This window comes from Sciurus vulgaris, assembly GCF_902686455.1.
Source record: "Sciurus vulgaris genome assembly, chromosome: 18".
In the NCBI taxonomy this organism is placed as follows: Eukaryota; Metazoa; Chordata; class Mammalia; order Rodentia; family Sciuridae; genus Sciurus; species Sciurus vulgaris.
Window position 1 is genome coordinate 22,669,892 of NC_136479.1, and position 14,325 is coordinate 22,684,216.

The following is a 14,325-nucleotide window of genomic DNA, read 5'->3' on the forward strand; positions in this document are numbered from 1 at the left end:
AAATGAGGGCGTTTCGCCACATCCGGTGTCGTCTCTGGCGCCTGCGCCCTGTGCAGGAGGTCCGGTGACGTCCGGTGAAATCCAAGATGGCGGCATTAGTCTGACCCTGCTGTCGGTGAGGGCGCGGGGCTGGCGGGGGCGGGATGTATCAGGTGTGTGCAGGGGACCGCTCCGGGCTGTGGAGCATCAGTGGCTTCCACATCTCTGCTCTGTCTTCTGCAGGTGACGGAAGTGCCGCTCTCGTCCGAGCCCCTCGGGGAACCCTACGCCGCTCCTCGCTGCCGCAGCTATGTCTGGTCCCGGCAATAAACGCGCAGCCGGCGACGGGGGCTCAGGGCCCCCAGAGAAGAAGATGAGCCGCGAGGAGAAGACCACAACTACTCTTATCGAACCCATTCGCCTTGGGGGCATCTCTTCCACGGTTCGTAGTCTTTTGCCTTAGTCTTCAGAACTGAGCTGTCTACCTCTCCTATCTGGTGTCCGCCCAAACCATCCAGAATCTTAGTGCCAGATTCCCAGTCTTAGAAAAGTTCCCTTTATAGCATGTTTTCTTGAAGGAAACCAAGAACACGATATCTGCCTTCCCTTTGCAGTTACAAAAACAGGTCCCAGAGGGCGTGTGGTTTCTCAAAAACTTCAGTTGGGGACAGAGGCAGAAGCATAACTTGAGCCTTCTTATAATCAGGATGCTTTCTCTGTGACATCTGAAATTCTTTAAATTCTGTTCCCAGATAGTTTGGGAATACCACCCTTCCATCCACTCCAGTTGCTTTCCTTATCTGTTCTGTGGTGATTTATGAGCCCTGCTTGACACTCTCCTTGACTCCTTTGTTTTTCTTGGCAGGAGGAGATGGACTTGAAGGTACTGCAATTCAAGAACAAGAAACTGGCAGAGCGTTTGGAACAGCGACAAGCATGTGAAGATGAACTTCGAGAACGAATTGAAAAGTTGGAGAAACGTCAGGCCACAGATGATGCCACACTCCTCATTGTCAATCGCTACTGGGCCCAGGTGGATGCCTTCTGCTTTCTTTTCTGCTTTCAATTAACCTTGATTCAGTTGCTGATTCTCAGTTTAACCTGCTGGGAAAGGAGTTTTGTGCCGGAAAGCACTGAGGGATTCATAACATTTCTGGTGCTTTCTCCCTTCAGCTGGATGAAATTGTAGAAGCTCTTCTCCGATGCCATGAGAGCCAGGGGGAGCCATCTGCAGGGACAGAGGCACCTGGGACTCAGGAGGGGCCGACACGTGATGTGATCCCTCTCACAGAGCCAGGGACATCAGAGCTGAGGGGTAGGACCAGAGCCCTAGGATCTGAGAAGCTTAACTTCTGGGAAAGGTCCTGGGGCATGGGAGACTTTGATGTTGGGTTCCTGGATTTCCCACCCTATACCCCCCCCCCCCCCCCCCAGAAATTATTTTCATGTTTCGGTAGCAAATTGCCATGGATGAGAACAAAGACTTTAGAATTTGGCTTTGTTCATAGTGCCAGTTGTGTTGATACTCATTAAGTCCAAAAAGTACTCAGTGTTAACTGTGTACTTAACACTATTTTGAATTAGAAGGAATCAGAGACAGGTAGAAACAATATCGTTCCTGTTATCGTGGAGGAAATGACTAAAAATCATAAGTAAAAATTATTGGCTCTCCTGAAAGAGAATAAGTATAGGTGCACACGTGTGTGGTACTGCTTTGTACTGAGAAGATAGAGGGCTTCCCCGAGGAATTAATTTGGTAGCTTTGTAGTCTAGAGGAAATGACATTGACTCTTTAAACTTCAGTTGTCTTACTGTCAAGTTGGGGATAACAGGGAACTAATTATTGTGTTAAGTGAGTCATGGCATATTGAGGTGCTCAGTCTAGAAATTGGTACAGGTTGGTAGTCAACTGCTGCTATTACTCTCATGAGGATCTGTCCATCCTTCTCAGAGCCCCTGCCAATGCAGCTGAGGCCCCCTCTCAGTGAGCCAGCCTTGGCTTTTGTGGTGGCGCTGGGTGCCAGCAGCAGTGAGGAAGTGGAGCTACAACTGCAGGGCCGGATGGAGTTCTCTAAGGCAGCCGTGTCCCGGGTGGTAGAGGCCTCAGACCGCCTACAGCGCCGGGTGGAGGAACTGTGTCAGCGAGTATACAGCCGAGGTTAGTCCTACCCTAGGGGTGTCTGTCTCCACCTATATCTTTGTGGTCCTCCTATCCCCCAATCCATTAATGCCTTGAGCCCGGAATTCCCCAAGGAATGTTTTGGGGGGAATGTTTTGGGGGAAAATGGTTAGTCTGTAGATGGGGATTCCAGCTTTGATTCCCTGGATGGAGGAGTTGTTGATGCTGATAGTGCCATCTTCTTCTAGCTAGAGACCTATCTAGAATACTTTTTGTAAATCTCGATGGTAGCTATTGACCCACAAGGCAGAGCAACAAGTGCTTAGGCTTTGCAGGTTGGCTGGTTTCTCCCAGCCTTAGTTCTGCCTCTGTAGTGTGGGCTTTCTAGGCATATGGCTCCTCTCTCTGAGCTAGTTTCCTCCTCTGTACAGTGGGGATAAAGACTCCTGGCTTTGTCATGAGAAACTGGCAAGACAGCTGGTGGATCACACTGGGCACATAGCAGACTCCAGAATGAGTTAGTACTTTGCCCTGTTGCCCAGGGCTTGATTCTTACCTGGGCCCTGCCTTCCCAGGGGACAATGAGCCCCCTGGTGAGGCAGCTCGGGCACGTACCCGGGAGCTGGGCCGTGAGAACCGACGACTACAGGACTTGGCCACTCAGCTGCAGGAGAAGCACCACCGCATTTCATTGGAGGTGGGAGTCGGGCTTTTGGGGTGGAATTAGAACCTGGGTAGGGTTTGGGTTAGATGGCACACAGAAATCTTACGCTGCCAAGTCTCTTTATCCAAGTATCTGTCCTGTCCACTGCCCCCAGTACTCTGAGCTCCAGGATAAAGTGACATCAGCAGAGACTAAGGTGCTGGAGATGGAGACAACAGTGGAAGACCTACAGTGGGACATTGAGAAGCTGCGTAAGCGGGAGCAAAAGCTCAATAAGCACCTGGCAGAGGCCTTGGAGCAGGTGAGGCTGAAGTGCTAGGGCAGGTGGAGCCAGGATTGGGTACTTGGGACCCTAGCTTCTGCCCTTCATATCCATCACCTCTCTCTCTTCTCTCTGCAGCTCAACTCTGGCTACTATGTGTCTGGGAGCTCCTCAGGCTTCCAAGGAGGCCAGATCACACTCAGCATGCAGAAGGTGAGCAACATCATTCTTCCCAGTCCGTTTGTCTGGCCCTCCCTTGAAATTTCCCTCAGGACCAAGGGCAAATGTCTACCTCAGAGCCCCTTCCCTGTCACTTTTGGAGCTATTTTTTTTTTCACTTATTTATCTTCTTATTTATTAGGACTAAGTGTTAAGTACTAGGCAGATTGGAGAGACAAAAATCAATACTTCCATGGATCTTAGGTTCTAGCTGGGGGGAGTAGACAAATAAATAAAATAGTACGTCAGTTGGTTATAAGTACAACAGAGAAAAAGCCCAGAAAGAGATAAATGGGAATTTATAGAGTCCCTTGGCATCCCAGGGTCACTGCTCTGTTTGCCTTTTGCTTCAGCTGGTTTTTCAGGTCTTTTGGGAATGCTTCCTTGACTCCCTCTCAGTTAAGAACTTTAGCTCCCAATGTTCAGTACTCCATGCAATATTGAAGCCCTAAACCAGACAGGTGGGAGATCTGAGGAAAGCCCTTGGTTTGGGGCTACAGAATCCATCAGTGCACTGCACAGGGTAGTTTGGGTGGAGTGTGTGACTGTGGGTAAGGGGAACATGCCACCTGTCCTGGCCCTACAAACCACAACCTCTCCCACTCCTTAGTTTGAGATGTTGAATGCAGAGTTGGAGGAAAACCAGGAATTGGCCAATAGCCGCATGGCAGAGTTGGAGAAGCTGCAGATGGAACTTCAGGGTGCTGTGCGGACCAATGAACGCCTCAAGGTGGGCTGTGGTTGGGGCTGAGAAGGCCTGGGCCTACAAGATAGGGACTGAACCATAAGCCTGTTTCTGACCTTTCCCCTAGGTGGCCCTGCGGAGCCTTCCTGAGGAGGTGGTACGGGAGACAGGGGAGTACCGCATGCTGCAGGCCCAGTTCTCACTACTTTACAATGAGTCTTTGCAAGTGAAGACCCAGCTGGACGAGGCCCGGGGACTGCTGCTGGCCACCAAGAACTCCCACTTGCGACACATTGAGCACATGGAGGTATGGCATTGTGAGTGAAGGCCAAGCCCATAATATTGAAATATTAGTGGGCTTCTGAGGCCCTGTGTACCTGCCGGGGGTCCCTTGGGAATAAATTCTTCCTGGGACACCAAGGCCTGAGGTGGGGCTGAGGGGTTGTATGGGTCTTTAACACCTCAACCTATAGAGTGATGAGCTGGGGCTCCAGAAGAAGCTGCGCACGGAAGTTATTCAGCTGGAAGACACCCTGGCCCAGGTACGCAAGGAGTACGAGATGTTGCGCATCGAGTTTGAACAGAACCTGGCGGCCAATGAGCAGGCGGGTATGTGGTGGAAAATGGTGAAGTGGGGCCTTTTGTGGGGTGCTGGACCCTGCTGGAGCTGCTGCTATTCAGGTGCAGGAAGCAGAGCCCTTTCTTTTTGCAGAGCCTCAGTTCCCTCGGAGAAATAGGACTGTACTACCAGGCTCTTAGGCTTGGTGAGGGTCATAACCAGCCTAGGTGTCTGATGGAGCAGGTTCAGCCAGAACATGAACTATCAGTTCCATCTGTTTTTCTGATCTTCTGGTGTCTCTTTCTCAGATATTTATTTTATAGAGATTGAATACCACCTGTGAGCCAGGCTGTGTTCTAGGTTTTGGGGTTATGATAGTGAACCAGGTACAAAGAATTGCTGCTATTATGGAACAGGGTTTTGGTAATGGGAAGACAGATGGTAAGGAAAAGATAAAGTGTGTACATTAAATAGTGATGAAGATACCAAGCAGGAAAGGGAGAGGGCATATAGCTTGGACTGGGGAGCCCAGACAGATGTCACCTAGAGGGACATTTGTTTAAGTATCTAATGAATGTTAGTTATCTCTTCCATACAGGGAAATATGGAGGTATTAAAAAAAAAAGAAAATCTATCGGGGCTGGGGAGATAGCTCAGTCGGTAGAGTGCTTGCCTTGCAAGCACAAGGCCCTGGGTTCGATCCCCAGCACCCCAAAAAAAAAAAAAAAAAAAAAAAACTATCTTAGCAAGAATAATACAAATAGGCAGTATTAAGTTACCTTTTGGGGAAATTTTCATCAATAATTGCATTAGTTACACTCTAGACCTCATTTTACCCCTCCTGCACAGACAGAGTATTGACTCTGGCTCAGCTTCTTTTCCCACTGAAGGGTTAGGACCCTAACATAGGGACCAGTTCAACACCTTTACTTCCCAACCCTTCCCCAGGGCCCATCAACCGTGAGATGCGTCACCTGATTAGCAGTCTCCAAAATCACAACCACCAACTTAAAGGGGATGCCCAGCGGTATAAGCGGAAGCTTCGGGAAGTACAGGCTGAGATTGGCAAGGTGAGGAGGTGACTGCCTGGGAAAAACTTCGGCTGGACCCCAATAAGCACTGGCTCACCACATTCCTCTTCCTCTCTCTCAATAGCTCCGGGCCCAGGCCAGTGGCTCAACTCACTCCATCCCAAACCTGGGCCACCCAGAGGACTCTGGCCTCAGTGCTCCAACCCCAGGGAAAGAAGAGGGTGGGCCAGTCCCTGTTAGTACTCCTGATAGCAGAAAGGAGATGACTTCAGTCCCTGGTGCCACCACTACTACCTCTTCAGTGAAGAAGGAGGAGCTGGTCCCCTCCGAAGAGGATTCACAGGCCCTAACCCCTGGGGCCCAGGGCCCCTCCTCTCGGGGCCGAGAACCTGAGGCCAGGCCCAAGCGGGAACTTCGGGAACGGGAAGGGCCTGGCCTAGGACCTCCACCTATAGCCTCAGGTCTCTCAAGGGTAGATCGGGAGAAGGCCAAGGTGGAAGAAGCCAAGAGGAAGGAGTCAGAGCTGCTGAAGGGTCTCCGAGCAGAGCTCAAGTGAGGCCCTGTTGCTCTCTCTTTTCATGCCTGTCAAGTGACCTTAAGCCCTACTTACCATTCCTTCCTCCTATACCTTCCCCCAGGAAGGCCCAGGAAAGCCAGAAGGAGATGAAGCTGCTGCTAGACATGTACAAGTCAGCACCCAAGGAGCAGCGGGATAAGGTGCAGCTTATGGCAGCTGAACGCAAGGCCAAGGCTGAGGTGAGGGCAGGTAGGGCATGTGGGGCATGCAGGGAGACTGGCCCTAGGTCAGCAGGAATCAGTGAAAAGAGCTCCCTTCTGTGGCTGTAGGTTGATGAGCTACGGAGCCGCATCCGAGAACTGGAAGAGAGGGATCGAAGGGAGAGCAAAAAGATTGCAGATGAGGATGCCCTGAGGCGCATTCGGCAGGCCGAAGAACAGATTGAACACCTGCAGCGCAAGTTGGGTGCCACCAAACAGGTATAAGCCCATTCGTGGTCCCCTTGCTTCTGACATCGGGATTCCCTTAGCCCTTTGTTGGATGCCTTTAGCAGATGTGACACCTTGATGTCCTGGGTCCACTGTGGTTCTTAGCTTTGCCATGTTTTCTTGTGGTTTCCCCCCCACACCCTCCCCCCGACCCCCAGCCATTCTGTCCACCTAGCACTTTCCATCTTGTTCCTACCCACTGGCTGCAGGAGGAGGAGGCTCTGCTGTCAGAGATGGATGTGACAGGTCAGGCTTTTGAGGATATGCAGGAGCAGAATGGGCGGCTACTCCAACAGTTGCGGGAAAAGGATGATGCCAACTTTAAGCTGATGTCAGAGCGAATCAAGGCCAACCAGATTCACAAACTGCTACGGGAGGAGAAGGATGAGCTGGGCGAGCAGGTTCTTGGTCTCAAGTCCCAGGTATGGCTGGCCCAGGAGCTTGCAGGGTGGAGTGGGAGAGGCAGAACTCCTAGCACTTAACAACCTCCCCCTTGCCCCCAGGTTGATGCCCAACTGCTGACTGTGCAGAAACTGGAAGAAAAAGAACGGGCCTTACAGGGCAGCCTAGGGGGCGTGGAGAAGGAGCTGACACTGCGCAGCCAGGCCCTAGAGCTTAACAAGAGGAAGGTGAGGCTGGGCCTATAGGGGGCCCACCTAGGTCTCTGGCTCACATCCTCCCCATTCTGCTTGGAGAACCTGATGCAGGTGGCCTGGGGCAAATTCCCTGGCTCTGCCTCTTCCATAGGATAGCTCACAAGTATCAAAAGATTTCCTGTGTGCCATGCTTGACATGTGTGGTTACATTTCTATCACAAAACCTACCAGAATGGTTTTCGTTATCATCCCCATTTTATTTTGTATATGAGGAATCTGAGACTGAGGAGGTCAAACTGACTTGCTTCAGAAAGAGTAGAAGGGCTGGGGTTGTGACTCAGTGGTGGAGCAGTTGCCTAGTATGTGTGAGGCACTGGGTTCAATCCTCAGCACTACATAAAAATAAATAAAGGTATTGTGTCCATCTACAACTAAAAAAGTACTTTAAAAAAAGAAAGAGTGGAGCTAGGGTTTGGGTCCAGCTCTTGGCTTCATGACCCACATAACCACTCACTGGATAACTGTCAAATGGGTATGGGGATGGTCTTTTTTTTTTTTCTTCTCAGTGCTGGGCATTGAACACTTGGGACCTTGCACCTGCTCGACAAGTGCTCTACCACTAAACCACATCCCCACCCCAGGGATGGTAGTCTTTTAATAGTTTTACTAAACATATAAGTTATTTAGCTTATACTGAAGCTGTTAACATTGATTTTCATCCTGTTTTCCCTATTGCTCTACCTTCTCCTGTTAATTCATTCATATGACACGGTATTTTTTTTTTTTTTTTAAATGCCTCTTGTCTTGTGCTGACCACTGCAGAGACTGGGAACAAGAGGGTCCCTGCCTTTCAGTCAAGGCTGGAACTCCTGAGGGGTAGATGGCAAGCCAATAAACAGTAAAACAGTGCCAGTTCAGAGCACAGTAAGTTTTATTAAGGAAACTAAGGTGGTATGAAAAACGGCAGGGAAGCCCCACAAGAGGTGACACTTGGAACTGAGTCCTGGAAGGAGTTGCTTGTATGTTGGGGGAGTTCAGGGAAATAGAAGAGCCTGGTGAAGGCTCAGAAACTAGAGAGAGCATCTTGTAGGTGAGGAACAGTGTTGGGAATGAGAGGGAGAGTAGGAGGTGAGGCAGGATCAGGAGGTGGGACCAGCTCTGGTGCAGATACCAGTGAAATGTTTGAGAAAACATTGGTGGAACACAGCTTTGTAGGCTCAAAGGGTCTCTCTTTCCTTTCCCACCCACCTAAGGCTGTGGAAGCTGCACAACTGGCTGAGGACCTGAAGGTACAGCTGGAGCATGTGCAGACTCGGCTGCGAGAGATCCAGCCCTGCCTGGCAGAGAGCAGGGCTGCTCGTGAGAAAGAGAGCTTCAACCTCAAGAGGGCTCAGGTGTGTGCCTTGGAGAGAGCGGGTGGGCAAGGGTCCCCAGTTGGACTATGAAGCACATGGTTCAAGGGTGAGGACCCTTTCCCTTAGCCTAGCCTTTCTGCTGCTCCAGGAGGACATCTCACGGCTGCGGCGCAAGCTAGAAAAACAGAGGAAGGTGGAGGTGTATGCAGATGCTGATGAAATTCTTCAGGAGGAGATCAAGGAGTACAAGGTGGGGCTGTGGGGCTGACTTGTGCCCCCTCAAGTCAGGAATTTTAGATGGGTTGGAGAGAGTTGTAGTGAGTAGTCTGGGACCATAGAAATGAGATAGGATGGCAAAAAACTGTCCACTGATTATGAAGTCCGACAGTTGGCATGAGTATTTGCTGGACACATGCCATGTGCCAGGTACAGTGCCTAAGGAGGTGGGGGCTGGTAGGGCTTAGATCTCTTGAGATTGACCTTTGGGGACATTTATTCCTCCTGGACCAGTGATAAGTAATGTGATGACAGAAGCCAGAGGGACTGTGGGAACTCTGGGGAGGCCCTTGAAGGCCCTGGAGGTCAGTGGGCTTCCTGGAAGGAATGTCACCTAAGGCAGGACCTGAAGAGTGAGTTGACTATGCAGAGTCAGGAATGAAAGGACTCAGGTAAAAGGAAAGGCAGGTGTGGAAGCCCCCATTTGGGAGAAGTGTGGTGGACAGACTGTCAGTGTGGTTGGAGGGAAGAGTGGAGAGGATGGGCAGTGGCAGATCCCAGAGGGTGTGGGAGCTGGGGTGAGCAGCCTGGCTTACCTGAAGACAGTGTGGAGACATTGAAGGGTTATCTGGCGAGGGGTAGGAAGTTCTAGGGATGGAAACCATGGCCTTTTGCAGGGCATTTAAAACATACACACATACACTGTCTCTGAACTACACTCGCAGCCCCATAAAAGGTTTTTTAAACAGGAGAATAACATAGTCAGGTTTGCTGTTGGATTTGAACGGGAAGGTGTAAAGGCTAGTGGCACCAAGATTGTTATTACAGTCACTGAGGTGAAAACTTATACTTAGCTAGCTTAAGGTATCGTTTACGGTAGAGGGGTTCAGGAGATATTTAGGGGATAGAATTGTTTGGATGCAGGGATAGATAGAATACATAGAGTTCAAGAAAGGGAAATACTGGAGAAGATTCCTGGTTTGAGAAACTAGTCGTGGGGGTAACATATGACTGTGGTCACTCAGCAAGGGTTTGTGGCATGAGTAGAGACAAGAGTCATTCTCAGGAATCTGGAAGCTTAAGTGACAGGCAGAAGAGAAAGCCTTAGTGTTGGGAGGAACGAAAGTCATGGGGAGATGAGGGAAAGGCAGTGAACCAAAAGACATGAGAAATGCCACTAGGACTTGGTGATTTGGGAGGGAATGCTTTTTGGGCAAGGGTGAGGGTAAAGCCACTTAGAGTGAGGCGAGTGTAGGAGTGAGTCAAAAAACAGATAATTCTAAGAAACATTTGGACCTTGAAGAGATAGCTGGAGGCAGCCATGAAGTAAAGACGATGAAGACTTGAGAACCTGTTCAGTGCTGATGGCAGGGTCTGAGAGATAGGGAAGAGTGATACTGAGAAATTTCTGAGGCTGTCTCCTGGTATTCCAAGAGCACTGGCAAGGCTGAGTTGGGGTAATTCCTGTCTGGAGTTGAGGGGGAGACCCTCCTAGTGGCAGATGGGAGGTCCCAGGCTGAGAGAAGACCCACAGCAGCATGTCTGGGTTGCACCATCGCTGGGCCCAGTTGAGGCAGAGGTAGCACATTTCTAATGGCACACCATGCTGAGGTGTGACAGTAGGTACAGTTGAAGAGAAGGTAGTCAGGATTGGGATTTTACCAGAGGAAGCCAGAGTGACAAGAGAGAAACCCAGGTGGAAGAGGCTAGGCTGGGTCTGTGGAGCCTTGTCCTTGGGAGAATCCAGACTCTGCTATTTTAGTTTTGAGACCTTGGCTTCTGAGTCTCAGTTCCTGTGTTCATAGAGTGCTCATTCCACCTCCCAGGGTTTTGGTGAGGATTATACTTGTCTGCTGGTGAGCTTAGCCTGAACCAGTTCCTGCTGTGAACCACTTCCTGCTGTCAGCTTAGGGTCTGGGCTTCAGCAGTTATTCCAAAGCTGATGCCTTTGCCTGATCCAGGCGCGGTTGACCTGTCCCTGCTGTAACACCCGCAAGAAGGATGCAGTCCTTACCAAGTGCTTCCACGTTTTCTGCTTCGAGTGTGTGCGGGGTCGCTATGAGGCCCGCCAGAGGAAGTGCCCCAAGTGCAACGCAGCTTTTGGTGCCCACGACTTCCACCGTGTCTACATCAGCTGAACCTGAAACTCAGGGGACTTTGGAACACCCGTGGACCCTGGGGGCTGTGCCCCCAGCCCTTCCCCACCCAGGTGCAGTGGTCCCACCCTTCATTCCAGACCCCATGGGCCCAGCCCCTGCCCACCTAGTTGGTTTGGGGTCCTGGTGCATGCTATGGGAGTGGGATCAGCTAGGCTCAGTTCCATCTTTTCCTGAAGGTTTGTCCTGTAGCCTAAGGGGTGCTCCCATGGGGCTCAGGACACTCAACTGAGCTTCCCAGAAGCTGGCCCTAACCCTGCTCCTATTGTCTCCATGGACCCATCCTATCCCTAAGGGGGATATTCTCCAGGCTGTGACCACCCACCCAAGAGGAGGTTCACTACCTACCTACACACCCACAGTGAGGACCAGGGTGGGCCAGTCCTCACACCTTGCTTGAGACTGGGACATGGGCCCCAGGGAGACTTTCTTCACCCACTGTCCCCTAGGCCTGGGCAGGGCTTCTGTCCTTCCTGTGGAGTTCTCTGGATTCTGGTCTGGCTCTTGTGCCAAGGGCTGAAGGAGCTACCCCTGGGGCGACTACCCTCTTCTGGGAAGCTCTACAGTTGCTGCAGTCACTGCCCTCATCTTGGGAGTGCTGAACCAAGATCATCAATTTCTATTCTAATCAGGCCCTTCCCAATCTCTACTTCTCTCCCAAGCCCACATACCCACTACCCCATGTATCCCATGGCTCCGCTGGGTCCCTGGCTCTAAATGTGCTTTCATCCTGGTGGCCTTAACTGTAGTGGAGTTGGAACTTCCCAGGATGGGAAGGGACAGACCAGCCCCAGTCGCTGGGCCAACTTTCAATCATTCCAGGTAGAAAAGCTTTGGCCAACACACTCTTGACAGCTTGTACCCAGGATGCTTCCCATACTGCCTGCCCAATACACTCTGTGGACTGTGACAATAGCACCCAGAGGAGCCTGGGAGGTGGAGCTGCCGACAGGTGCAGGGACTTATTTGGTTGCAGCCTCTGCTCTAGAGATGTCTTATATAGGCTGTTACTTGTTGTGAATAAACGTCCAGCCCTCGGCCTACAGTCAGTATACTGCCAGACCTCTTGCCCCAAGCGTAGTACTTGTTGGGCATCTCCCTGACTTGCTGTGGACCTGGGGAGGGAGGGGAAGTGCCTATATGAGAACCCATTTCTGCCTACCCCAAAGGCTGTTATGCTTAGGTGTAACAGCGGCCAGGGATCCCAACTGTGCATTGGCGGGAGCGCATCTACAAGCAGCACTAAGTGACTGGAGTCAACCGATCAGATCCTTCTATTGGGAAGGCTGTCACCCCCTCGCGGTCTGTACTGGTCCCGCCTCCGGCAGTCATTGGCCGTTGGGATGCTGGGAAGTCTCGAGCTGCATCTTGGGAAATGTAGTCCCATATTCGTACCTAGCGAGACCATCCTCCCAAATGTATGAAGAGACCAGGTTGTGCTGGCCAAAGACTTGAGCGTGAACTCAAATCTGTTGGCCGGCCTTCAGCGGCTTCACCCGCCCCTCCCCTATGGACGCACAGATCGGTACACATCAGCGGGGTGACTTCCTTCATTGCAACCTGCTCAGGCCGCTGACCGGGTCCTCGGGGTTGCCCAGCGTTGTTTCTGGGTTCAGCTCGCTGTCTGCCTTTCGGGGGGAACCCTTACAGAGGCGGTGCTGAGTCGGGTTGAGGTTGGTGCCGGAGTAACAGTCCCAGCCATGGCTATGGTTGCGGTTGCGCCTTCTCGGGACCCCGGAGCCTTGTCAGCGGGCGAGCCTTCACGGGGACTCGCGCTCTTGTCGGCTTTCGGAGTCCACCTGGGGCCTAGAGTTTCGGCAGGGCCACAGCGGCTGAACCAAATCGGACTGGAGACGGAGACGCGAGCTACGGAGATTTCGGGTGCGGGACTGGTGGCAATGGGCATGCTCGCCGAGGCACGGGCCGCGGCTGGTGATGACATCTGGTTGCCAAGGAAGTGTCGGTGACTGGTGTACAGTGGGGCGGAGCGGGGCAGGGGTGGCGGGCTCAGGGTATTACATCACAGAGACGCGGCCACCTGCGCAGGTGGATAGGACCGGCGTCTGAGAGGAGCCTTGAGTCTGAGCGCAGGTGGAGACCAGCCTGTTCTTTGCGAGCACGACCCTCTTTCTTAGGAGTCAACTCCGTGTGGGCTCTTTAAGTAAAAGGAAGTACCTAAATATCATCTCTCGGGATATTTTCCCGGTCTCCGTATTGGAGGGAGGTGCTAAAAACTTGTGAGTCTTCCTACCTAAAAGAAAAGTAGGAATCAAACCGCTTTCTCAAGCTCAGACCAAAAGAGAATAGGGTAGATGTCCCAGAATCTCACTATAGCGGTGGCCAAAAGTTTCAATAAACCATGATTTACCATGAGCGTGCCAGGTGCTGGCAGGGTCTGTCTTAACGACTGGTCTGGCCTTTCCAACCGGAGGCTTGACTCCTTACTACTGGCAGTAGCTCCTCTAGTCTCTGGCTGTGGTACCCAGGACCACAGGGATAGGAAGACCAGCTCTTTGGCCAACACTGACCTTGGCTGTTATTTCCTAAGCGAGCAGATGACATCAGTGATGGACTAGGGCTACTACCTGCAATTGCCAGCATTTAAAACGGACCACTCCCAGAGCTTCCCTTGGGTCCTGCAGCACTGCACTTGCTTGGGTTTCCTGGTACTGCCTTCTGCTGGTCCTCTTTCTCTACCCCCTAAACTGGACTCTTGCTGCTTTGCCACTCTCCCTGAGTGTATTTTTCTGTGACCATGACTACAGTTGAGCTGTTTAGACCACCAAATCTCTTTCCTGAGCCTGAAAATAACCCCTGTTCATAAAGTGGGGGGAATCATGTCATTCTCAATTCCCTAATATCGCACCTTCTGTAGACTCCTCAAACAAGACACCCCACTCTGGCCTCTGCTCTCTAGTTTTACATCCCTTAATTCCCACTCTGCTTTAAGTCAATAATCAATTGTTTGTGCCCTCTATTGCCCCATCCCACACCTGGCCTCTATACATTTGATTTCCTGTTCCTGAGACCCCCCATCTTCCAGGTCACTTCTTCCAGTAATATCCGGCCCTCTACTGTGGCAGGCACCATCTCTGGGTCCACAGCCACTTTTGCTGTCTCTGAACCAGAGTGTTTTAAGTCACAGCATTCCAGTATCTGCTCTCTCCCTGGAGTTCCCTCACCTTACTGACACTAGTTCTGATATGCCTTAGTGTCCTTAGTGCTGGGAACCCACAGAATATGGAGTTTTCATTAATCTCCCCTCTATGTAGGCAAGTCCTTTCCATCCCTTTCTACCCTGCCTACTTTCCAGGTGGGAGAGAGCCTGTCCTGGGGTCTGGGTAAGAGTGGCATCTGTGGAGACATGCCTTTCTGACTAGGACAAGAATCCCCTGGCTGACAGGGACAGAGGCAGGTGACAGGCTAGAACAAGTGCTGACCTCAAGCAGCCACTCAGGGGCCATAGCCAGGCTCAGGAG

The 14,325-nt window shown here is 51.5% G+C and overlaps 1 protein-coding gene across 1 annotated transcript; it reads left to right on the forward strand.

Annotated features, from left to right (window-relative positions):
• The first annotated feature begins 8 nt into the window (after positions 1–8).
• On the forward strand, positions 9–11,891 carry RNF40 (ring finger protein 40). Its single transcript, XM_079120924.1, has 20 exons — positions 9–115; positions 223–421; positions 845–1,012; positions 1,153–1,294; positions 1,931–2,137; positions 2,674–2,795; positions 2,917–3,063; positions 3,163–3,237; positions 3,854–3,973; positions 4,056–4,235; positions 4,402–4,537; positions 5,436–5,557; positions 5,643–6,070; positions 6,157–6,274; positions 6,365–6,514; positions 6,733–6,945; positions 7,027–7,152; positions 8,373–8,513; positions 8,623–8,724; positions 10,652–11,891. Exons 2-20 carry the CDS (start codon positions 290–292, stop codon positions 10,826–10,828), a joined length of 3,006 nt encoding a protein of 1,001 aa, XP_078977050.1. The 5' UTR covers positions 9–115; positions 223–289; the 3' UTR covers positions 10,829–11,891.
• The last annotated feature ends 2,434 nt before the right edge of the window (positions 11,892–14,325 follow it).